The 24,916-nt window shown below is 38.1% G+C and overlaps 1 protein-coding gene across 2 annotated transcripts in view; it reads right to left on the bottom strand.

The window, feature by feature from the left end:
• Positions 1-19,041: 19,041 nt before the first annotated feature.
• SESN3 (sestrin 3) overlaps positions 19,042-24,916 on the bottom strand; it is a 73,924-nt gene continuing 68,049 nt past the window's right edge. For both annotated transcript variants that reach the window (XM_072611302.1, XM_072611303.1), the window contains exons 8-10: positions 24,191-24,381; positions 23,190-23,334; positions 19,042-20,930 (exon numbers count right to left, since the gene is read on the bottom strand). In XM_072611302.1, the coding sequence (XP_072467403.1) occupies positions 20,844-20,930; positions 23,190-23,334; positions 24,191-24,381 (423 nt within the window). In that variant the 3' untranslated portion in view covers positions 19,042-20,843. The remainder of the gene's footprint in view (positions 20,931-23,189; positions 23,335-24,190; positions 24,382-24,916) is intronic.

The raw sequence follows: 24,916 nt of genomic DNA, 5'->3' as shown, positions 1-24,916 counted from the left end.
GATTGCTCCTGGTTCAGACACATAGCCTCCTAACTCCTTTCCCTCTCTCATCCCTGAGCTCAGAACAAACAGAACAGTAACTCCTGTCTCACAGAGTCGTGAGCATCCCAGGACCTAATGTATGGAGCACTTTGTATACTTTGAAGCTCTATGTAAGCATTAGCTACTATCATTATAAAGCTACACCTGATTTTTATGTTAAGAAGTGTTCAAGTTTCTCTAGATTCCCCAGAACCATGGCTGTTGGGGGAGGAGCACAAGATAACAGGATCATCAAAGAGTATGCCTATAGCATCCTAGCTACGGTAGGATCTATGAATCTGGAGAGACCTTGAGTGTGGGCTTATCCAAAAACTATCCTTAGTGGAGCTTGGAGTGGTTCATTCCTGAATGGGTGGCTGCCAAATGATGAATTATTTTTGGGCTTAGCCTTAAAGAGATTCTTAACTTGGGGGTCTGTGAACTTGTTTTGTTTGCTTAAATAATGTTTTGACCATTGCATCTCAACATAATTGATTTCCTTTGTAATCCTGTGCATTTTATTTATGTGTTTGAAAACATTTTTCTGAGAAGTGGTCCATAAGCTTTTCCAGGCTGCCAGAAGGGCTCCACAATATTTTTAAAAAGTTAAGGATCACTACACCAAGTTGCGGAGGAGCTACAGATCTAACAGTTTAAAGGAACAGAATCTTATTTGTACAAAAATATTTATAGGATCTCTTTTTGTGTTGTTTAAGAATTGGAAATCAAAGGGATGCCCATCAATTGGGGAATGGCTAAACAAGCTGCAGTATATGATTGTGATGGAATATTATTGTGCTAGAAGAAATGACAAGCAGGATGATTTCAGAAAAACCTGAGAAGACTTACATGAACTAATGAAAAGTGAAATAAGCATAACTAGGAGAGCGTTATATATGGTAACAGCAATATTGTATGATGAGAAACTAGCTATTCTCAGCAATGCATCCAGGACAGTCCCAAAGGACTCATGATGTTGCATAATATTGTCTGAATGCAGGCTGAAGCATGCTATTTTTCACTTTATTTCATTCATTTTTAAAAAATTTGCGTCTTCTTGTACAAAATGGAAATGTTTTTCAGGGGTGGAGAACCTGTGGTCTCAAGGTCACATGTGGCCCTCTAGTTCCTCAAGTGCAGCTCTTTGACTGAATGCAGCACTCAAGGACCTAGAGGGTCACATATGGTATCGAGGCTGCAGGTTCCCCAACCCCTGTTTTACATGATTGTACATGTATAACCTACACCTGATTACTTACCATCTCAGGGAAGGAAAGAGAAAGGAGGAAGGGATGGATGGAATTTGGAACTCAAAACTTAAAAAAAAAAACAACCTCTAAATGTTAAAAAATGTAATTGGAAAAAAATACAATATTATATATTTAAAAAAGGAACAGATTCTTTTAAAATCTTCTCCTGTTATTTGTCCCCTTAAGTTTCTTCACTGTGTTATATGCCTGGCCTGCTGAACAAGTTAAGGGGGCTCTTCATTGCAAAGGAGGTCCTGGGACATCCCCTAAACTAAACCATGATCTTTTCAAGCACACACACCTGAGACTGTAGCAGGAGAGGCCACATCATTAAGAGCCAAAGAATTTCCCATTGCCAAGGAGTCAGGCTCTCTTTCCAACCCAACGAGGAAGAACTTGGTTGTTCTGGTATCCCACGGAACCCAATCTCCTTGTGGTTATAGGAACCCAGTTGTTATTCAAAGAAAGCCTGTGATTATGGCCTAGCATTTCAACTCTCAGTGGCTTGGGGTGTAAATTCACAGGCACTTTTCCCCATTTGAAGGTACAAGAGGGTAGCATTCTATAGTTTTATTTAAGAAATCTGCCTGGTGAGCAGACTTGGTTTTTTTGCCTTTCTAAGCAATTAAAAGAAGAAAGCCACATCCTTGTTTCAAGGAAGAAAAACAGGTTTCTAGACTGTTTCAAGTCTCAGTAACTCAGCCCTAACTTTTTCCCCTCAGGTTATGTCAAAATGGGTATTACCTGGATAGGTAAGATTTAAGGTCTTCCTCTTGTCTTCATCTGCTTTCCCATCTCTAAAAAGGGATCCATGCATTCGATCCTATTTTCACTTTAAATGAAAACCAGGAAGACCCACCAGGCCTCTAATTGCTGTTACCACCTTTGTTCAAACAAGTGGACCCCTGACTCAGGCCTCCAAGTATTTAGCATCCCAGGATGATAGGAATGTTAAGAGCTAGATGAAACTTTGGGAATCATCTCATCCAGCTACATTAGTTTGTTAAATGGATAAATGTAGTGTCTTCTCCAAGATCATGCAGCTGGGATGTGATAGAGCTAGGCTGACCAAGGTCAATATACTTTCCATTATACAGTACTTCCTCCTGATAGCTACTTCCCAGCGAAAGTCAACAGCTTTTTGGAATTCAGTTTGTAAGCCAGAAGGACCATTCATCATTCACTGTACCCACTTTAATTTTTTTCTTCAATTCACCAATACTAAACTAATGTGGACAATTTCCAGCAAACATATTTCCAAGTTTTTCACAATATTTGCAGTATCAAAAATTGTAGCTAATGCCAAGCTGTCTTGGTGTCAGTAATACAGACATTTAAAAAATACAAATGAAACCAAAATAGACTTCGTAACTATTAAATTATAAACTCTATGAGGGCAAGGATTATCATGTTTCATTGCTATAAACCCAGTGTCTTAAAACAGATACTTAGTAATATGTTTTTAATTGAATAGATAATCCTCATTCCCAATCAATGGAAAGACAAATATGTCTAAATTGAAGGATTAACAGGTTACAATGTAACCTTGGGCTCAAAATCCATTTGCATAAAAGGACTCTTCCTTGATTATCCCATATTTCATGCCTTCATAAAAGGCAGGTAGATTTGAGAGCCTGAGGAAGAGGTTTTCTTGCTTCCAGCATCTACAAAAAAGATATGTGTTTCCAAATTCTCTTCAGGAACCTGAAGGGAGAGTAAGGATCTGTGCAGAAGTCAACACATAAAGAAGCTGGCACCTTGACCATGTCCCTATCCTTAGCCTACTATACTAGAGACTTCAGGGAATTTCCTCTTGGGTGATATCTGGCTCTCTCTCTCTCTCTCTCTCTCTCTCTCTCTCTCTCTCTCTCTCTCTCTCTCTCTCTCTCTCTCTCTCTCTCTCTGTGTCTCTCTTTCCCACCCCCCACCCCCCATCTATCTGTCTCTGTCTCTAACTGCTAGTTCTCCTACTTCTAGTACGAGAACTCATTCACTCTATGCATTGTCTCGCATGCATCCTTATCTATATCCTTTTCCTAATTTTCTGATTTCTGTTATGCTATCAACTTGGATAAATGCTGTTTGCTACATGTGTTCATTATTGAACTGGCATTTGGTGGGAAAAGAATCAAGGGTTGGATACATAGCTTGGAGCATACTTTCCTTTTTAAGGGATAGCAACTGAGAGCTCAACTTGAACCTAAAAACTATGTCATCTAGACTAACAATATGGGAGGGGGCAGATAGGTATCATTCTAGTTCAGACTATCTAACCACTGACCCCAACTTACTGCTTCTCCTCCTTATATGATATCTCCCTTGGAGGAGGATGGAGGAGAGCGGATTCTAGATATATCTATTTGTGTTTCCCTTGGAATTACATCTAGATAGACCTATATGGACACATATAACCTACATGGGCAAAACAGACAATACACACTACCTGCTTGCAATTATTATCTTCAGATATAAATAGCTTTTATAGACACTCAATGCTGAAATCCTTACTATGAGTAAGTTAGGAACTAGATACTAAAAATACACTCCCCGCCCTTCAAGGTACTTCTTGTCAGTCAGAGAGAATGTGTCATGTAGACCATTAAGCATAATTCAGAGAACTGGATAGAAGCAAAGGAAAGGTCCAACATTCTAATCCAAGAAGCACACACTGAACTACGTACTAAGAATACAAAGACAAAATAAAAAAATAAAACAAAGCAAATAGCCTCTGTCTTCAAAAAGCTTACATTTTATTGTATCCAGACAGAGTGTTCCAAGAATATTTGGGGGAGAAATTACTTTTACCGGGAGGAACCGAGAAAACAATGAAAGAAGAGGCACCTGTGACAGATCTTGGAGGAAGATAATGCTTTTAACAGGCCATGGTGAGGGGGAAGTACACCCAGGCAAGGGGAACAATGTGTGAATACATGGAGACCGGGGAGTTAAGGAAAAGCTGGGGAATAGCTAGCAGTTTGGGGAGAATTTACTTCTTTTTTTTAATTTTTTTTATTTTTATTTAACTTTTAACATTTATTTTCACAAAATTTTGGGTTACAAATTTTCTCCCCTTTTATCCCCTCCCCCCCCAAACCCAAGCATTCTAATTGCCCCTGTGACCAATCTGCTCTCTCTTCTATACTCCCTCTCTGCCCTTGTCTCCATCTTCTCTTTTGTCCTGTAGGGCCAGATAGCTTTCTTTACCCCTTAACCTGTATTTCTTATTTCCTAGTGGTAAGAACATTACAGTTGATTCTAACACTTTGAGTTCCAACTTCTTTAGCTCCCTCCCTCTCCACCCCTTCCCTTTGGAGGACAAGCAATTCAATATAGGCCAAATCTGTGTAGTTTTGCAAATGATTTCCATACTAGTTGTGTTGTATAGGACTAACTATATTTCCCTCCATCCTATCCTGTCCCCCATTACTTCTATTCTCTTATGGTCCTTTCCCTCCCCATGAGTGTCGACCTCGGATTGCATTCTCCTCCCCATGCCCTCCCCTCTATCCTCCCCCCCACCCTGCTTGTGCCCTTGTCCCCCACTCTCCTGTATTGTGAGATAGGTTTTCCTATCAAAATGAGTGTGCATTTTGTTCTTTCCTTTAGTGGAATGTGATGAGAGTAGACTTCATGTTTTTCTCTCACCTCCCCTCTTTATCCCTCCACTAATAAGTCTTTTGCTTGCCTCTTTTATGAGAGATAATTTGCCCCATTCAATTTCTCCCTTTCTCCTCCCAATACTTCTCTCTCACTGCTTGATTTCATTTTTTTTTTTAAGATATGATCCCATCCTCTTCAGTTCACTCTGTGCACTCTGTCTCTATGTATGTGTGCGTGTGTGCATGTGTGTGTGTGTGTGTACTCCCACCCAGTGCCCAGATACTGAAATGTTTCAAGAGTTATAAATATTGTCTTTCCATGTAGGAATGTAAACAGTTCAACTTTAGTAAGTCCCTTATGACTTCTCTTTGCTGTTCACCTTTTCATGGTTCTCTTCATTCTTGTGTTAGAAAGTCAAATTTTCTTTCCAGCTGTGGTCTTTTCATCAGGAAAATTTGAAAGTCTTCTATTTCATTGAAAGACCATTTTTTCTCCTGAAGTATTATAGTCAGTTTTGCTGGGTAGGTGATTCTTGGCTTCAGTCCTAGTTCCTTTGACTTCTGGAATATCCTATTCCATTCCCTTCTATCCCTCAATGTAGAAGGTGCCAGGTCTTGTACTATCCTGATTGTATTTCCACAATACTTGAATTGTTTCTTTCTAGCTGCTTGCAATATTTTCTCTTTCACCTGGGAATTCTGGAATTTGGCCACAATGTTCCTAGGAGTTTCTCTTTTTGGATCTCTTTCATGCGGTGTTCTGTGGATTCCTTGAATATTTATTTTGCCCTCAGGTTCTAGAATCTCAGGGCAGTTTTCCTTGATAATTTCATGGAAGATGATGTCTAGGCTCTTCTTTTGATCATGGTTTTCAGGTAGTCCCAGAATTTTTACATTGTCTCTCCTGATTCTATTTTCCAGGTCAGTTGTTTTTCCAATAAGATATTTCACATTATCTTCCATTTTTCCAATCTTCTCGCTATGTTCTGTGATATCTGTCTTTCTCACAAAGTCCTTAGCATCCATCTGTGCCATTCTAGTTTTGAAAGAACTATTTTCTTCAGTGAGCTTTTGAATCTCCTTTTCCATTTGGCTAATTCTGCTTTTGAAAGCATTCTTCTCCTCATTGGCTTTTTGAACCTCTTTTGCCAATTGAGTTAGGCTAGTTTTCAAGGTGTTAATTTCTTCAACATTTTTTTGGTTCTCCTTTAGCAGGGAGCTGATCTGCTTTTCATGCTTCTCTTTCATCCCTCTCATTTCTCTTCCCAGTTTTTCCTCCACCTCTCTAACTTGATTTTCAAAATTCTTTTTGAGCTCTTCCATGGCCTGAGCCCATTGGGTGGGCTGGGACATAGAATCCATGATTTCTGTGTCTTTGCCTGATGGTAAGCATTGTTCTTCCTCATCAGAAAGGAAAGGAGGAAATTTCTGTTCTCCAAGAAAGTAGCCTTCAATAGTTTTATTTCTTTTCCCTTTTCTGGGCATACTCCCCAGCCAGTGACTTGACCTCTGAATATTCGCCTCACACCCACCCTCGCCTCCTGGTCCTCCCAGCCAGCGTTTGGGGACTGAGATTCAAATGCTGCTTCCAGCCTTAGGGCTTTTGGTGGGGGCAGGGCTGCCATTCAGTGTGAGAATTAAGTTCAGGTGGTCAGGTTGGGGCAGGGCTGCTTCTCAGGCTCAGTTCCCTCAGGGGGTTTATGTACAGACCTTCCACAATGGATCCAGGCTCCCGCCCGCTTGGGGAGCCCCTGTCTGCAGCCGCCTCTCAGCTTCTCTCTCCCGGGGGGGCCCGAGCCATGGGGGCACCCCACTCCCCTCTCGACCCGCCAAAGAGACTCTCTCACCGACCCCCGTCACCTGTGGGTGGAGGGGCTTGTGCTGCCGCTGGAGATCCCATCCCTGAAGCCTGCTCGGATCTGTACCTCTCGGAGCCGCGGCCGCCGCAGGTCTGGGCTGGGCTCCGCGTCTGCAGCGCGACGAACCTTTTGCGAGAGGTTTGCAGGTCCCTCTGTGGGTGGAGGGACCCACGTGGCCACTGGAGATCCCGTCCCCGTAGCCTGCTCGGATCTTTTCCTCATGGTGTCGCGGCCGCTGCAGGGCTGCCCTCTGCTCCCAGTCCCGACCCCCGCGAGAGGTTTGCAGGTCTCTCCGGAACAGAAATCTCCCTCTCTCCAATATTCTGTGGCCTCTGGGTGCAGAATTCACCATGAGTTGGTCCCCTCTAGCCGTTCTGTGGGTTGTGGGTTCGGAGCTATGTGTATGTGCATCTTTCTACTCCACCATCTTGGCTCCGCCCCTCGGAGAATTTACAATGCAAGAAGGGGAGTGATAGAAATAAATCTGAAAAGGTAGGTTTGAGTAATTGTCTAGAAAGCTTTATTCCAGGTCAAAAGGTTTATATTTTATCCTAGAGGCAATGCGAAGCCCCTGAAAAGTTTTGAGAGGCACAGGATGCAAAATGGGCAAACAGATTCAACTGGCAGGTGTATGGAAGATAAAGAGGGGAGACTGGATGCAGGGGGAAGTGGTTAGCTATGTAGACAGAAGAGGACATGTGATGGTGAATATGGGGGTGGGGGAGTAACAGAGGGAAGAGTCAAAGATGACTCCAAATTAATAAATTTAATTTAACAAATGTCTGTTAAACACCTACTATGTGCCAGGTACAATACACAGAAAGACAAAAATGAGACATTCCTGTCCTCAAGAAGCTTACATCCTATGGGGGAGGAAATGAAATTGTCAAATATGTATATAATCTCCCATGATGGCATCTTTGAAGGGGAAAAAATCTGGTTTGGGTGTATACGTTTTAGCACTCTTATTTAGAAACTTAACCAGACTAACTCAGTCATATGTTCACTTTGCTTCAATCTAGACAAAGTTAGTATGAATGAACTTGTTTAAATTTCAGTTCTGCCTTGATGGACTCGGTGTAGTTTGAAGCATATTCTGTTCACTTTATTTTTCTTATTTTTTTTTTTTTGCAACATGGCTAATATTGAAATGTTTGCATGACCTCACATGCATAATAGGTATAATATTGCCTTCTTAATAGGTGGAGGAGGGACTGAGGAGACAGAGAGAATCTGGAACTCAAAATTTTTAAAAGTGCATGCTAAACATTTTTAAAGCATTTCAGTTGTGCTATTTACTATCTTTGTGACTTTGAGTAAACAACTTAACTTCTCTCAACCTTTCTTTTCTCCACTTTCAAATGAAGGGGAGTACCTTGAAGATCCCTTCCATCTCTGAATCTATGATACAATAAATGACCATGCTTGTTTATGTCCCAATACCAAACCTCCCACTTTTCCAGGGCTGCTTCTGTCCAAATATTCATAGGACTTTTCAATAACATTCTCCCATTTCTTTCCATTTTGTGGAGGGCTTCAGAGAAGCCTTCTTCTCCTTATTGACCCTGTTCTAGCTTCCAGACTTTCAAAACCATGCTTCTGCCGCTCTGTCCTCATGGAATTTCCCTTCGGGCCTTCCTTACTCCCAGCACTATTCCTGACTAGTGACATTCAAAATCATGCCCCATCAAACCCACCCTAACCCACCTTAATTTGCCCCCATTTATTTTTCAATTCCCTTTTACGTGTTGGGGTTTTTTCCCCCACTGGAATGCAAGTTTCTAGAAGTCAGGAACTGTCTTTCTTTTTTGCATGTGTTTGTATCCCCAGCACTTAGTACAGTATCTGATGCTTAGTAAAGTGATCAATAAATGTTAATAAAAGGGCTAAATAAAAAATAAAAAAACATATTCTTTCTGTAAATAAATTGACTAGTAGATAGCATAGGATACAAAAAGAATCAAAGGATTCAGCACAAGAGTTTTGAGTAGGTCCTCTCCAAAGGATTTACCAAAAAGCATGAACTAGAGCAGGGGTGGGGAACCTGCAGCCTCCAGGCCACATCTAGGTGCTCGAGTACAGTCTTTTGACTGAGTCCAAGTTTTACAGAACAAATACTCTTATTAAGATTTGTTCTGTGGAGTTTGGATTCAGTCAAAGGGCCTCACTTGAGGACCTAGAAGGCCACATATGGCCTGGAGGCCACAGGTTCCCCTGCCCTAAACTAGAGGATGAAGACTGTTGAGTGTAGACACTGTAGACCAATGGAGAATGCCCACACAGATGATAAGGAATGCAAAGAAACATGAGAAGACTGGTATGAACTGATGCAGAACAAAGAAATTAAAACCAAGATAAAAAGCCACACAGCAACCCTACTCATGTAAATAGAAACAGCCAAAAGGCTTATTTCAGATGAAATGAGAAGACTCATCTCGGCTTCTTTCAAGGACTGACGACAAAATAGGTCTTCCCCCCTCTCATTAAGGGAAAATTCACTAAAGGAGGTGGTGGTGAGAGATATTCCATTGCAGCGATGGTTTGCTTTGCTTAAATATTTGGGGGGAGGGTGTGTACGGAGATGCTATTGGGAAATCACAGTAAGATAAGAAGAAAAAAGCATCAATAAAACCTTAAAAAATAAGCTCTGCCTCGATAAAGAAAAAAGGAAGAAAAGGGACTTCTTGGCTTCTTGTGCTGGTTTGAAATGACCAATCAGATCCTCTGCAGAGCCACAGAAGGCTTTGGAGGCATTTATTTAACTCTAAGAGAAAGCCCCCCCAAAAAGAAGGAAGAAAACAGATAAATCAAAATGGAGGAGTGTCCCTCCTGGGGTTTGCTTGGCTTGTTTACAGCAGTTACAAACTCACTGGAAAAGAGGAATTGGAGGCTTTTTAGAGCTTTATGTGGTCTCTGGCTAAGGCTGGCTCTCCCAGCTTTTGCAAATATTTCCTTTGCCATCTACTCTGTGGGTTACAAGTAAACTGACCCCAAAGGACAGATGTATGGCATTTTAAGGGGGAGCCCCTGAGATGAAGAAATGACTCAGATTTCTTGTCCCCACTTTATATGGGACAAGCCTGGCAGAGCTTAGTGATTTCCAGATTGGGATCCCCACCCTCCACCCCCTAAACAGCTATGAAGAACAAAGTAACTCAAGCCAAAAGGGGAGAAAAGCTTGTGTAAGCTTTGCCCATGATATTTAAAAAAAAAACCCAAAAAACCAGCATAACTCTCATGGCTTGTCCCCTACTCTTAAATATAGTCTTAATTTTATAACCTGCCAATAAAGCATATTCCCACCTAGAGGTCAGGCCCCCATTTTTCATTGTGTCCCTGGTGCTGAAGATGATCTTTACACATAGTGGGGGTTTGGTTAAGGTCTCCTGGGTTGGATCAGGTGCTTTCCACAAAGGCGCTGACAATGATGAACCATCGAAGAGCAGAGTTATTGGGATGGGACAAAAAGTCTGGCCAAATCCTTGGAGGTAATGAGGATGATGAATGAGCGTGGCTAACACAAGCCTTTCAGGTGTTATGTGACTGCTGCGGCCAGAGGTTCCTCTTCAAGTCAGGAGATCCCAACGAGAGCTTGGTTTTTAGGGCAGTATGCTTTTTACTTAGCTGATTTAAATAGCTCCTGGGGAAGAAATAGTTTGTAGAATGAGGTTGAAAAGTCTAAAATCAACTGTCGACCTCCTGAGTGGGGTGGGGTCTTGAACAAATTACAGCATATTCATGCAACAATTTTTTTTTTAATTCTAAGAAATGAGGAATATGGAAAATTAAAAGAGATGTGGGAAAATCCGTATGACGTGATGCAGAGTGAAGTAGGCAAAATGAAAAGAAAAGTGGACCCAAAGACTATAGAAATGAATAAGCAATGGAAAAAAAATTCAGATTTCAAAAATGGATAATGTTGGTGTTGGAAAAACCCTTGCCCTTCCTTTCTTTTCACACAGTAAGTGTAGGATTACAAGTAGTCTCAGTTACAATCACTTTTATGCTGTTCTGCTTGACTGATGGGGGAATATACATTGTTAGAGATTTCATTGTGAACTGCTTTGTGTGGTGTCAAAAAATTATTTTAGAAAAGGGAGGAATCTAAAACAGATCATCTCCAGCCCATTGAAAAGGGAAATTGTCCTTAAGGGACGTTTGTCCTGTATAAAACGTCTCTTATTACCCACCCCCCAATATTAGTCTTCTCAAATGCTACCCATTCTTCACAATCTAAATGCCATCCCTTCATGAAGCTCTCCTAGGTTCAAATGGATAAGTAGTTATGAAAATGATAAGCCAAGCATTATATTAGACATTGAAGGATACAAAGATATAAATGAAGAGGTCTTTCCTTTAGCTGTCTGACAGAACTTTGTTAACCTCTGCATGGTCCAATGTTCTTAATTTTAACTATAGTTGTTTGTCTATGCTTTCTTGCCTACTAGATTGAAAGCATCCTGAGGACAGAGTTGGCCTTATGTCTTTGTATTAATCACAGCTCTTAGTACAATGCTTTATACATCGTAGGATGATATTAAATATTTATTGAAAACTAATTTCAGAAATTGTTCATGATATAGGTGGCCTTTGACCAGGAAATTAAAGTGCACTGTGGGAAATTTTGTCTTTAGCCTACAGTGCAGCTCACCCCATGGAGTACTGCTGGGGAGGGGCCTGTGCCCGCACTCCATTTCTTTTCAGTGGGCTATGAATGCTGTGGACCCTTGCTAAAGAACACACGACCTATTGTAGGCATCAGGGAAACAGTCATGCATGTTCCATAGAAGACCTCCATGGAAGGGTCAAACACAGAGATGTGATGTTATTTTAATTAGAAGTCAAAGAGTTTCTTTAGGAAACACAGCTGACGTCACACATCTCCTTTAGCTTTTGGAATGCTGGGCCTGTGAACAGTTCTCTCTCCAGTAAAATATAAGACTTTTTTTCCTGAACTTAAAACACCATAAAATGGGCATTTCCATAGATTCGGAACACAAAAGGGAATTGTGTATGAAACTACAAATCTCCACTTTTTACATTTTTTAAAAAAAGTATTTCATTCCATGTTACTTTCAAAACTGTCTTGTTTGTACTTCCTTCTGAACCCTTCTGTGCATTTTAAAATATTTCAGTGGATTTTTTGGAGTCATTATTGGTAAATGTGCTAATTTAATTTGCATATTGAAATTGATGCATTTGTGTCAAACTGTTTAACCTTCCTGTGTTCCCAACAAGAGATTCATCTGATACCTACTCCATCCCTATATGTGTACTCTTCTCATGTGCCCTAATTATGAGAAACAGCAAGTTTCACCCTTTCCTCTTCATTTCTACTCTCAAGCATTCCTTTTTCTCTGTCCTCTAAACAACAAGAATAGAACCTACCCACCCATGGTACTCTTATTTTTCTTAACTTCCCCAAGACCCTGTGAAGATATTTAGATTCTGGGAAAGGGGGTAACTTATTGCTTCTTTCTCTATTAGAATGTTAGCACTGCATCATCATATTGCTCCTTCCAATTGCTCAAATTTACCCAAGTTTCTCTTGACTTATGTTTTGTATTTCAAAGTTCCTGTTCAGCTCTTGTCTTTTCATTAGGAATGCTTGATAATTCTCTGTTCTATTATAGGTCTATGTTTCCACTTGTAGGATTATACTCAACCTTGCAAAGCAACTTATTCTCAGTTGTAAGCCTGTACCTTTTGCCTTTTGGAATACTGTTCCAAAATCTTTTGTTTATAGTAGAAATGATCAGGTTTTGTGTGGTGCTGACTGTGATTTTATTTGAACTGTGTCAAGCTGATAGAAAGGTAGACCAAAAGGTCACCTAGTTTGGGTCCTACTTTTTCACATATACATTCTGGATGAGTGACCCTGGGTAAGCCATCTAACCTTTCAGAGATGCAGGTACTTCTCTAAGCCTGTAAATTGCAGAGCAGGTATCAACTTGCTCTGGGAGAGGGAGTTTACAGGTCTGATCCTATCACCACTTGGACCATCAAAGGACTCCTTGGCAAGCTAAAAGGGAATGACTCAACATTGGCTATACATTTAAATTAATACAACTAATTGTATGTATTTTGTACATGAAGGGTTAATGAAAATATCACAAACTATTTTAAAAGTCTCCATTATACTGATGGGCCAGGAAGAAGAGAGGAAGAAAATACTTTCAGGACAGCTGATGACATCTTTTGCAGCACAAATAATCATGTAAGATGGAACCATGGCAACCAGTTTTACCTACAAATGTTCATTAAGCAAATAAAAAGGAAATATCAGGGGTTGGTTTTGCCAATTTTATTGAACCAATAAAATTCCTACTAATAACAATGAAAGAAATTTCAGCAAGTATAAATGTGATACAGTTTAACAAACCCCATTGTTCCGTACCTATAAATAGAATTTCAAAATGTCATAAAAAGTGCAGATTTATGAATTGTTGTTAACATGTTAATACACAATTCCTTTATTTAAAATGTTGTTTGTCTCGACTCTCACTAACAGTTCTTTCTGCATCTGGTCAAATAATATTACCATTCTCCCCCAAAGAAATTCAGACTAAAAGCACTAGAATATGATACTCCAACTGATCTGTTCATGTCAGTTTATAGTCAGTTACAAAAACAGCAACATAAGAAAAAAAACAACTAGTGATGCAAAAAGCTCTCATGGTTCCCCTAAGAAAATGTCTTAACTGCTGACTCATGTAGTGGGCACAGGTTTTGTAAAGGCCTATCGTTAACTACTACATTAGATTTTATATACTTATAGCAGGGCTTGTTTTTAGCAAGGGCAACTTGAAAGTGGCTGTTTGTTAAGTTTGCTACTTTTGGAATTAAAACTATAAGTATAAGACTGATGTTTGACACAGTACGTGTGAATCCTAAATTGCATCAATGGTCTATTTGTTAAAAGCTTATTCTAGTTTGAAACCTCATGTAGTACACTATGGCAGTCTTAAAGATCACACCATCTGCCTCACATTAGCCCAAAGTCACGTGCTTCATAAAAAACAAATTTAAACATTACAGTAACAAAGCACAGGACTACAAAGGCAAAACATCACAGCTTCTGATTACATTGGATAAAAAGTACCAAGGAACACAAAAGATAATTTGTATTAATACTGATGAATTAAAAAATATAAGATAATAGACGTTCACAGCATGCTACATCTATTGCTCACAACTTCTGGATAAAACCATGTCTAAAACCAAAACTAAAGAAGTTGGCAATCTGATTTTGATTTGCATATCAGCTACAAAGTCTTAATATATACATTCATTATTGTAGCTGCTTCAGCAAAATCAGTAACAAGAGGAATTTCAAGTTCAAATCCTATCATAAACTACAGGATACATCCAGTTCTACCATGATCAGGAAAAGTATTATCAGGTTTTGAAGAGGTGAATGCAAATATAGAGGCAGCAGCCCAGGTTTACAAGACTTGTTTCTTTGCCTTGTACAGACTGTGTGGATTGCCTGTCCTATTAGCATAAGGAAAATTCCTAACCACCATGTAGTTTGCTTTCTGCAGCTGTCCTATTTTGGGTAGAATAGGGATAAGCAAATGTGAAACAACAGAAAGCAGAGCGGGGTAGGAGGGAAAATCACATTTTTCTCTTGTGACCACAAAACAAAATGATTCTGTACTGAACAAAAGTCCAGCCTATTTTCATTTGAGAACATCACTAAACATTTAACTTACACAATTGACAGAACCAGTGAAATTCAGCAAAGAAGTTGTTTCTCAACATTACAAAAGAAAATTGTTCACTTAGCTGTCCAACTGTCATTTCTTCTCCACCCTACCTCTTACTTCTCCCTGACTGTGGCATCTTAACCAAATGGAGAACATAGCCTCATTAATCTGACATGCAATTAATAAGTTTATGAAGAAGCCTTATTCAGGAAAGGATCTCTACTAACATGTGCAGGAAAGCCCAATAGGCAGGCTTCATACGTAATACTTCCTGTTAGGAATATAGAACTTTCTCCTTAAAAGTACTACTTATATAGGTTCTGCTTTGCATTCACTTTCAAGAAATCAAGTTGACAAGCACAAGAAACTCCAACGTTTGAGTAAAATTTCAGTATGAAAACCATCATGATCAGATTTTTTTTTCAAATGCTCAAAGTGTCCTATGAGCTGTAAAATAGTTATTTGTTCTAAAGGCCATTTTATAGTCTGTCCTATTTCCAGGATTTCCACAGGCACTGAAAAGGAATCAACATCCCGACAATATGGGTTCTTTTGTTTGTTTTCTTTAATCTGTAATTCATGGTGGGACATCTACAACAGGTTTAAAATATCTTATGACCTGCTTTAATCAAAGTAAGCTCCTTAGTCACTGTTAAATCTTTTTCCCTAAATAGGCCAGCAATTTGTTCCTGGCCTCTTGAAGTCTATGCTTAGTGCAGTGCTGGGCATATAGTAGGCGCTTAAGAAATGTTTGCTGATTGACTTATTTGACTTTTGTCAAAGTGAGTTCTTCCTTACTGAGAATGAATACCATCCATAGATTACCACAGGGTCATGTTTTATCTATCCTATAAATTCATCTGTAAGTTCATCTGCAAGTGAGACATAGTCATATAAGATAAACTCAAGTTCCTTGAGGGCAGCGATGTTTTGTTTCTCTCTTTTATCCCCTGGTGCGTAGCATAACATCTGGCACTTGCTTATCGAATGTCCTTGCGATCCCTAGACTACCTCATTTAGGAATTTTACACTCAAGCGCTAGTCTGTACTGAAGCAGGACTCGTTTCAGAAGCCCTAGGTGCAAGAATCTTTGTTGATGATGCTTCCTGGAGACACCTGAAGCCCTAGATGGAGAAGAAACATTTCACAGAGCACTACTTTCTTGCTACACAACACATTTTCACATAGAAAAATGGTAATCTTTTTTTTTTTTTTTGGTAAGAGAGGAGAGGAGAAGAGAAAAAGAGGAGAGAAGAAAGAAGAGAAGAGAGAATATGAATTCCCAGGATAGCTCAAACAAGTCCATTTAACACAATATGTGGCTGATTTCATGTGTATATTTTACATTATGGGTTAAGCAATCTTTTGTGAAATAGCCTGAGATCTTAAGCACCATAATTCTATGAGAAGAAATGTTTTCCGTTCCACACAACCAAGTTAATAAATGAATTTTTGCAACAATATACTTTTTAAGATGGGGATTTCTCAAACCTCCAAAAGATAATATAGTAAATTGGATGAATGGGGGAAAAAATGAACTTCCTATTCTAATGACTTGTATAAATATCAGTGTTTTTGCCATACTGTTGACTCCAGGAAGGATGGTGACTTCAAATCCCTTCAAAATTCTGCACTGTTGAAATATTTCAAGTTCTGTGTTATATATGAATAAGATTCCTACTTCAGTAGAAGATAAAAATCTTTTTTAAAAAATCTACAACCTGAAATTTTGTACTCCTGAATAACTGGTTACCTCTTTAAAAAGTAAATCCACAAAAATGCTGGACACTCATGGTTAACACTCTCTTCAGAGATGAGGTAGAGGAGAAGAGAAATATTGGCAGGTTGGGATCTGTAGGGTCAGGATACATTACTGAAGTGTCCAGAAAGTTTAGTCTGGTGCTTCCTAAGACAAAAGTGTGGTGTCTGGGACAAACTGAAGACAAGATATCTGGGTGGTGAAGGGATTTAAGAAGTTTAATAGAACAAGTCATTTTCTGGAAGGATGAAGACAGGAAGGAGGTGATGGCTCTAAGCAGATGGCTGGTGATGGTTTGGGGACCAGATAGGCTGAGGGAAGCAGGTGAAAGGCTGAGGCACTTGGAAGAAGATAAAACAGGCAGGAAAGTTTAAGATTATATGCACATAGGAGTTCCCACACTGAAAATTTTATTTCTGTCTTGCATGCACTCTACTGAGAATAGACATACACTAAGAATCATATTCCAAATGTTCCTTGAAACATTTCCAAGTCCAGGCGATTCTGGATAGAATTCTTTTCTCACATGGTTCTACTACAGCGCTTCCATGTCCATAACCTGTTTCATTCTCTTAGTTTCAACTGAGCACACTCTGCTAAGTAAGCCAAATGAATACTAAAATGAGCTCCACATTTAACAGTCACTCACATTCTGTTGACTGAGATGAATACATTCACATTACAGTACTGTTTAGGAGAGAGACTGCCAAATTTGAATCCCAGATTTCACAGGGGAAAGAGAATAGAGAAGATTCCGACCCTAGAAATTACACAACTGAAAACTTCATCTGAACAGAGGAACCATGTGTTTCTTTTCTTGAGTAGTTTTTGTGGCTTAAACTATATCTAGAAAAGTACTCTATTTATATAATTTACATCATTTTCTTGTTGCATACTTTTTACTCTTGCAAGACCATATCATTTGCATAAGAAATTTAAAAGTCCTATTTGATAGCGAGGAGTTTAAGGTCTTGCTTTTCCAGAGAAATAATGATTTACAATTTTTTTTAAACAAAATAAGCTCATCCTACCACCAGAGTGCAAAATCACTTCTATAACATGCACTGAAATTTAATCTTCTTTTCTACTGATGTGTCCTTAAAGCTTTAATAAAAAGTTACTATTTATATGCATGCAGACTGCCTCAAAATGGTAACTGACTATATTGTTTTCAATTATGTTCATTAATCATTTTATTTTACTGAGACAGATAAGGAGAAGATTTTTGTCAGAGAAAAATCATCTATGGTGTGAAAGAAAAAGGTGGCTGTGGGACAATGCTAATTGGCTTTTTAATACATTTCAAATGTTAACTCTCATAGGAAAAAATTTTTTAAAATTAAACAAGGGGATATAGCTAAGCCTAAGCTACAGCTTTATGTTGCTCAATTATGCTTTGGCATTCTAAAGATACAATGAAAGGCAAATGGTTTTCCCCCAAGATTCCACCTTAATTGTCTTTGAGCCTCATAAAGTATCACAAGATGTAGCTGTGATCCTTTTGGGGGTGCTGGCTATGAACTTAATTCAAAGAAGTGCAGTTAACAAGTAGTTCTCTCTCAAAGGCATCATCCCTCCTTCCTAATTATTTTATGAGTTAATTCAAGGTTTATCTGATTGGAAGATTCTCTTATATGTGCCTAGTTCCTTCATCTAAGCACTCTGTTCATCAGCTGAGGGTCTTGACTTAAGATTTTACTGGGGGCAAACTGGGATAGCTGAGCATATGCTTCAAGGGACTGTTAAAATGAATTTTCAGAACATAAACAACAAACTTCAAGGATTTACATTCACATGAATATTTTTTTTAAACTTACATTTGCACATTTAAGTTTGGCACAATGTGAGCCCAAGGTGTAGGTAAGCATATGGTATAATCATAACTTTACACCTATTCTGAACAAATGTCTATTTTAAAAATATTACATTTGAGTATAAAATCTATACTATAAATCATTACATAGTAAATTCAATACTCTGAAAAAATACCACCCTGGAAAACCGCATCAGAATTTTGAGTTTGCAATATATGCAGAAAGGTAACAGCAAACTCGTAACATGGCATTCACCACTTGGAATGCTGTGCATGTTACATTATAGAAAGTGCTTTGGCACCTTCAGAAATCAATTTCTCTAGGCTGATTCACTTTGAGGTTCACAATGAAACAATTTTAATTTCTATTAATAATTCCACATCTACTTTCCCCATTAGTGACAAGATGAATGCTGAGCTCAAAGGAAACTCTGCCAGATAAGAGATCGAGTAAAGGCACTAATATTTCCATATTCCAAACTCTGGATACTTCAGTTTCAGGAAAGAAAACTATCATTAGGTGGTTATATTAGTTACCTAAACCTTGTTTCACACCTTGTTTTCTAAAAGCTCCTCTGAAAATCTGTGAGAACTCCTCCCTTCACGTCTTTGAAGTAAAATTTTTTATACTACAGTACAGTTTATCTGCAACAAAAGTGGGGCTACCAACTGAAGGAACTTCAGTTAAAAAAACATCAAGAGTACTAGGTATCCTCGACTTGAAGCATTCACATCTCTGTCAAACTGACATTTATGTGGTCGTCATCTGCCTCTTGCCATTCTCCTGAATAACTTAGTTGTTAATTGTGTATATGTGTGTATATATTTATATATGTGATAATGAATAAAGTCAAAATATAGCCTATGTAATAAAAAAAACACAGAAGAGATTCTGGTATGCAGTTCTTTGAATAATCTCTTTAAATAAACCACCCTGTCTTCATAAAAATTTATGATTTTTCCTCACAAGGAGGATTTCAAGCAAAAGTCTGCAATCCCCAAATGCAGATCTTCCATTACATTTACAATCATTTTTTCATTTTCTTATCTGGAACTAAAAATCAAACCAAACCAAAACAAAACAGTCTAATGTCTTGTCACAGCAAAGGGATGATGAAAATAAAGGGGGAAATGGATTTTAGTAACTTATGGATCCATGATTATTATATGGAAAAAAAATAATTCTATTTAAAGATGACCAAAATGAAAGTCTCAAATGAAATTTCCATGGATAGTCTGGGTTTTCATATACTTTCCATGAGAAACTAAAAATTCTTTTAGACCATTTGCATTGTAAAAAAAAAAAATCAAGTCACCTTTAACCTAAAAACACTTAAGCAGTGTGGTTGTGTCCTACTGGATAGGTGTAAGCATCTCTTAGGCACTTCACTGGTTCATCAACACAACACAAAGTAAAGCTATAAACACAGAAATTTTGTGCTCTCTGAAGATAGTCTAGTCAAGCAAAAAAAAAACAAACCCAAATGCTTAAAGATGACTTTTTTTGGCAGCTAACTTCCCCCCACTTGGATTTTCTCCGTTGTCTAAAGAGCTTTTTCTGGGGAAGGGGATGCTTTGGCATTTAAAGAGAGGATTGTTCAACTCCAGTAAGGTAAAACAGAAAAGTTAAGCCTTGTGCAATAAAGAAATTTGACTCAGAATTTCTTTATGGCTATACTTAGAAGGACACTTTTGCAGTGACATAATAGGGGGAAAGTTGGTGGTTTTAATAAAAAAACATATTGCACTTTCTTTTTTTTTGTTCACTCACATTAATGCATAGAAACACAATTTTTTACCTTTGAATAAACTGTTCAACTTATTAAATGAATGAAAATTATGGGAAATAATTCCTAAAGACCTAACAGGAAAAATATATTAGCCTTCCTTTGCTTTTCACAATAGAGAAAAGCAATATGAGAAAGGAAAAATGTGCAAAGAAAAACTTTTTGGTCAGTCTTGTGTGTATGAAAGTGTCCAGGTGCCCACTAAGTGCACAGTAAGCAGCACTCTAAGCAAGCACGCATGCCTTCAGAAGACTGAGGGTCACCGTCAGTGATAGAAAGGATTGTGCATAATTCTACTTTAATATGTACATCTGAAATGGAGAACTAAAACTTCCGTTGCACAAAAGAAAGGAAAAATGGCTGAATTTGGCATTTCAGTAGCATGCTAGAGAATTCATCATGATTAATTTCACATTAAACTGTGGACAATGGTTGCATCACATTTCACGATATCACCAATAGCTGTAGGAAAACCAGTGCCTGACAAATAATCTCCTGGAGACAAAGGGGCACCCAGCGAGCAGCGGCTCGGCTCCCCAGTGCATGCTTTTCCTCTGCCAGCCTTAGGACACAGCATTAGGATCTGAGAAGGGCCAGATGGGGACATTCCTAGCTGGATTCGTTCCAATAACCTGAACAATGATGGCTCCAACAGAACATAAGCGCTTCTCCTATATTGGAAGAAAGCAAACACAAACACAACACACACACACACACACACACACACACACACACTTCAGAGCACTGAAGTTAAGCTTTAACAAAGCAGGTTCATGATCTGTAACCATTATACAAAAATCCAACTAGAAACGATGTAAAGCAGTGCTCCTCAGTGTTCTGTTTGCTTTCATTAGTAACGTTAAGCATCGAGAAAAATAAAACACCTCATTGCACATGACAGCCGCAGAACCAAAGACACGGCTACACTTGGACACGAGAGAACTGAATCATTTTTGATGCTACATCACAAGCAGCTTCTGGTGCGTATCATCTGTGAAAAGGGCTTCCACACATCCAGGACGTGGGGCTTTCTCTGCAATGACGATTCAGGTCAAGTGGCGAGTTATAGCGCGAAGAGCGTACAGAAGTTCAGCTTGCATGCGGGCTTCCATTAAGAGCAGATTTACATGAACCTGAAGGGGAAGGCATGTTTTTTTCTGTTAAGAGTATGGCAAACAATTCGGCATTCATTTTCCATAAATCTGATTTTTGTTATTAACAGAAAGTTTTCCTAAACATATAAATACAAGTATCTGTATATTTTCCAGTCTTCCGTGAAAACAGTATATTTGTAGAAGATATATCTCTCTCAGAGGAGTCACATTAGCCTTGCCTAAATATAGTGAAACATAAAAGGTTGATTCAAAAAACTCAAATGAATGATTGCTGGATTTCAAAAGAGGTTATTACTCATAGTAACATCAACCAACTTCAGTTAAGAACAAACTAAACTCAAGGTATCTCTGAATTACTCAGGCTTTAATTATTTGGCTCTGATTAGTCAGAGAAAGACAATTCATTTGCACTTGAGTAGAGCTTTCTTTATGTTACTGTTTATCAGATCCTAAACATTTCAGAATTTGGGCCAATTTAAGTAAGGTCTGATGGTTACAGATAGCTTTGTTTACCAGCAAATGGGTCATAATACCACAAAGTGATACTTCTAATTTTACATAATTAATCTATATAAAGTACATTTTCCCAAGGAAATTTGCTTTCACACTAAACCATATAATTTCCTGTTTTGCCATTGTATGGAATTGCAGGAATATGCTTTTCTTTCCTTTCAGATTGCACTTCTGTTTGTTCTTAGAAATGCCAGATTTCTTGCCACACACCACTCCTTTCTCTGAAAAGTCAAGACAGGTATTGATCTAAGCAGCTAAAGAGTGTCCACACAACTTCCTTGAGTCATGGTCCATGCAAGAATTTTTATGGGGGATTTTAGTAAGTTCCTTTTATAGATGCTGTCATATGTTAACATGAAAGTTATTTTGAAATCTGCCTCAAAGTGCTAAGCAAATACAAGATTTCAAGTAATTAAAAAAAATGATCATATTTCTTTTAAAATATTTTTATATTACACTTCTTATTTATTGTGACTGGTCTTCTTAATCACTAAAATCAATGAATTGCCATTGGATTCAAATTATTTTCCTTTCTTAGCTTATAGGATGTTTCTCGAATTAAAAGGTAATGCTCTTATTTAAAAACACATTTAGCCCAGAGAAAGGGATAAAGTAGGAAATGCTACATCAGCCACCAGTACCAAGCGTCATCACAGAGAAATGCTCATATGTGGCGCTGCTTCTTAATTTTTCTGGCTTCCTTCAAGCCCCAGATCAAATTTCACTTTCTGAAGAAGACCTTGTTTAGTCTCCCTAGATGTCCCCCTACAGAATGCCTTATAATTTCTGTATATTTCTTGTATATGTCCAGTTACTTACATGTTTCTCTCCATGAGAATGTAAGTTCTCTGAGATTAGCAAGTGCTTTTCTCTGTAGCCAAAGCACTAGAACAGAACTTGGCACATAAATAATAAACACTTACTATAAATGTTCCGTGACTGATTAACTGTGCCTGGATAATATTATGGATATTTTGTTATCAATTAAATTGCTCTGTTTCTAGCCAAATGATCTCTCTCACTAATGCGTAACTTAAAAGCATCATGGAAATCAATAATAAAATATGATTCCTTTTACAAACAATTTCTTTCAGGACCATATTTCTTTCATTTAGTACATTTTATCTATGTTGTGTGATAAACTTAACCAAAAATGACTGAATAATCAAAATTGGTTTACTTCAGATCTACTGAATTTTGTCCAGTGGTCAGAGTTAATGAAACACCTAAAGTGGGAGATGCTAGGGTAGAAGGCTATTGATCACTCATTGAACAAAATATCTCACTAGCTTTAATTTTGAGTCAAAAATGTTGGTTTCTTTAAGTGTATATTTTGAAGACTGCACTTCAGGGAAAATTTACAAAAGCAATTGTTATTCTACCTTTTGTGCATCCACATATGGTAGAAAATATGACCAAGAAGCTAAATAGTGAATCAGATGCAAGTGGAATTTAGTGGTCAATAAATAATCTTACAAAACTTTGCTCTCAAAGTGTGCAGAGTTTCATCTTTTTTTAAAAAAAAGATAATTAAATCTCCTTCCTTTACTGAAATGGCTACCTCCTACTACCATCTTCACATGCCATCTTTTGATTTTTTTTCAAATCCTGTATGGTATCCAGATATATAAGTCACTTAATCTTCCTGAGCCTCAGTTTTCTCATCTGTAGAACAGGTTGAGCTCGATGACCTTCGAGGTTCCTTCTCCACTAGACATGGAATCTCAAGATCTGGCATAGCAGACTTTCTTATAAAAGGCTTACCTTTTCTGAGTGTTTGAACTGACGCCAATAACTATCATACATGCGCTTGGTAGTCCTCTCAGGATAGCAAGTCACTGTCTTAATGTAAACCTTCAGGCTTCGTTCAAGTAACTGATTAACTTCTCCGTAATCATAATCATCATACCTAAGCATTTATAAAATGAGATGGGTTGGATTAGTTCATCACCAAGATTCTTTCTAGAGATAACATTATTACAATTCTACTTTTTCTGATTTCTACATTTTAATCTGACAGGTACTCGAATTTTTTAGTTAGAAATCTTTTAGAATTTAGTTTAGAAATCTGGGACTATTATAGAAAGTAGACTCCAGCCATTAGATTTCTAGTTCTATTCTCAAACATTTTTGGAAAAGTTAAGAAAAGCTACAGCATGATTTATAGAGTGCCAACATGTTATATCTATCTGTTCCTGTTTGGAATGAACTACATTCCTCCATAAACTGCTTCAAAGTCCATTTAAGAAATCATATTGTCCAGGAGTTTTCCTGATCAATAACGTCCAACACTCATCGGTTCATTGCTCTCAAGTCCCTTTAGCATTTGGTGAAAAATTAATTTGTCCCCATGGATAGAGTCTATAAGCTATGATCTCTACAGGTAGGAACTGTTTCTTCCACCTTTTCTATGGCCTCTCAAATAGCATATAGTTGACAATGTTCAATAAACACTGGGTATCCCTAATACAATCATTCTTCCAGGAAATTTTTCCAAATTTCATCCATTTCCTTTCAATAGAACAAAAATCGCTGATCCATCTTCTCCCTTCAGCATACTTAAATACCTCCCTTGCACATACATTCACATTAAAATACAAACATTTACTTGAAATAGAAAATATATTCTACATTTTCATCATTAAGTTGTTTTGATCAGGAGCCTACGAACAATATTTTTTGACTGAAATTTACTCTTTATATCTGAGTATTAAGTCACACGATTGCAAAACTAATTTCAAATGCATTTACCGTAATTCACCTACCTGATTCCAAACATACAATGAACATAGTTAAATAAAGCCCGTCGCAGCATGGTTGTATCCACATCCTCATGCGTGGCCATAGTGTTGTAAGTGAGATTGTAGACCATCCTGAACTTTTCATCAAGAAGATGACCAATATCGGAGTAAAGCCTATTAACCAGGGAGAACCCATGATTTTCCCAGGTATAGTCCTAAAATAATTAAAAGTTCAGATTAAAGATTTGTGTCATTTAGTTTTTTGCTGTTTCCACACAAATAGCAATAATTTACTCAGTTTCTTAAAACAAATAAGCAAGAAAATTTGAAATTTTACTAAGAATTGACTTTCACAATTAGTATATCTCTTGATTCATCAAGACCATCCAATAAGTTCCCTGGGTTAGCCCCAGTCCCAACTTGTATTCTCCAGGACTGATTTAGCTAGACTGGTACCACTGTTATAAATTGTTTCTTTCTCTCCCTTCCACTACCCTAGGAGAGGAGCATTCAGTTATTTAAAATGCCTTTCTATTGTACACATGAGCAACATCATTTGTTTTGAGGTCACACATAATTTGAAGAATCTGTATTTTCTGCTTACTGGCACTATCTCATTTAGGCCGTTATCTGTGAAAGTATAAGTAAGCAAAAGGTCAGAAAAGTTCACTTTCCATTAGGTTCCTCGCAAAGGAGAGGAGTCAAACGCTATCCTGTTACCTGAAACCAGCCAAATGCCCAAGACTACAC

This window comes from Notamacropus eugenii, chromosome 5 (genome assembly GCF_028372415.1).
Source record: "Notamacropus eugenii isolate mMacEug1 chromosome 5, mMacEug1.pri_v2, whole genome shotgun sequence".
NCBI lineage: Eukaryota > Metazoa > Chordata > Mammalia > Diprotodontia > Macropodidae > Notamacropus > Notamacropus eugenii.
This window is presented reverse-complemented; position numbering and strand designations above follow the sequence as displayed.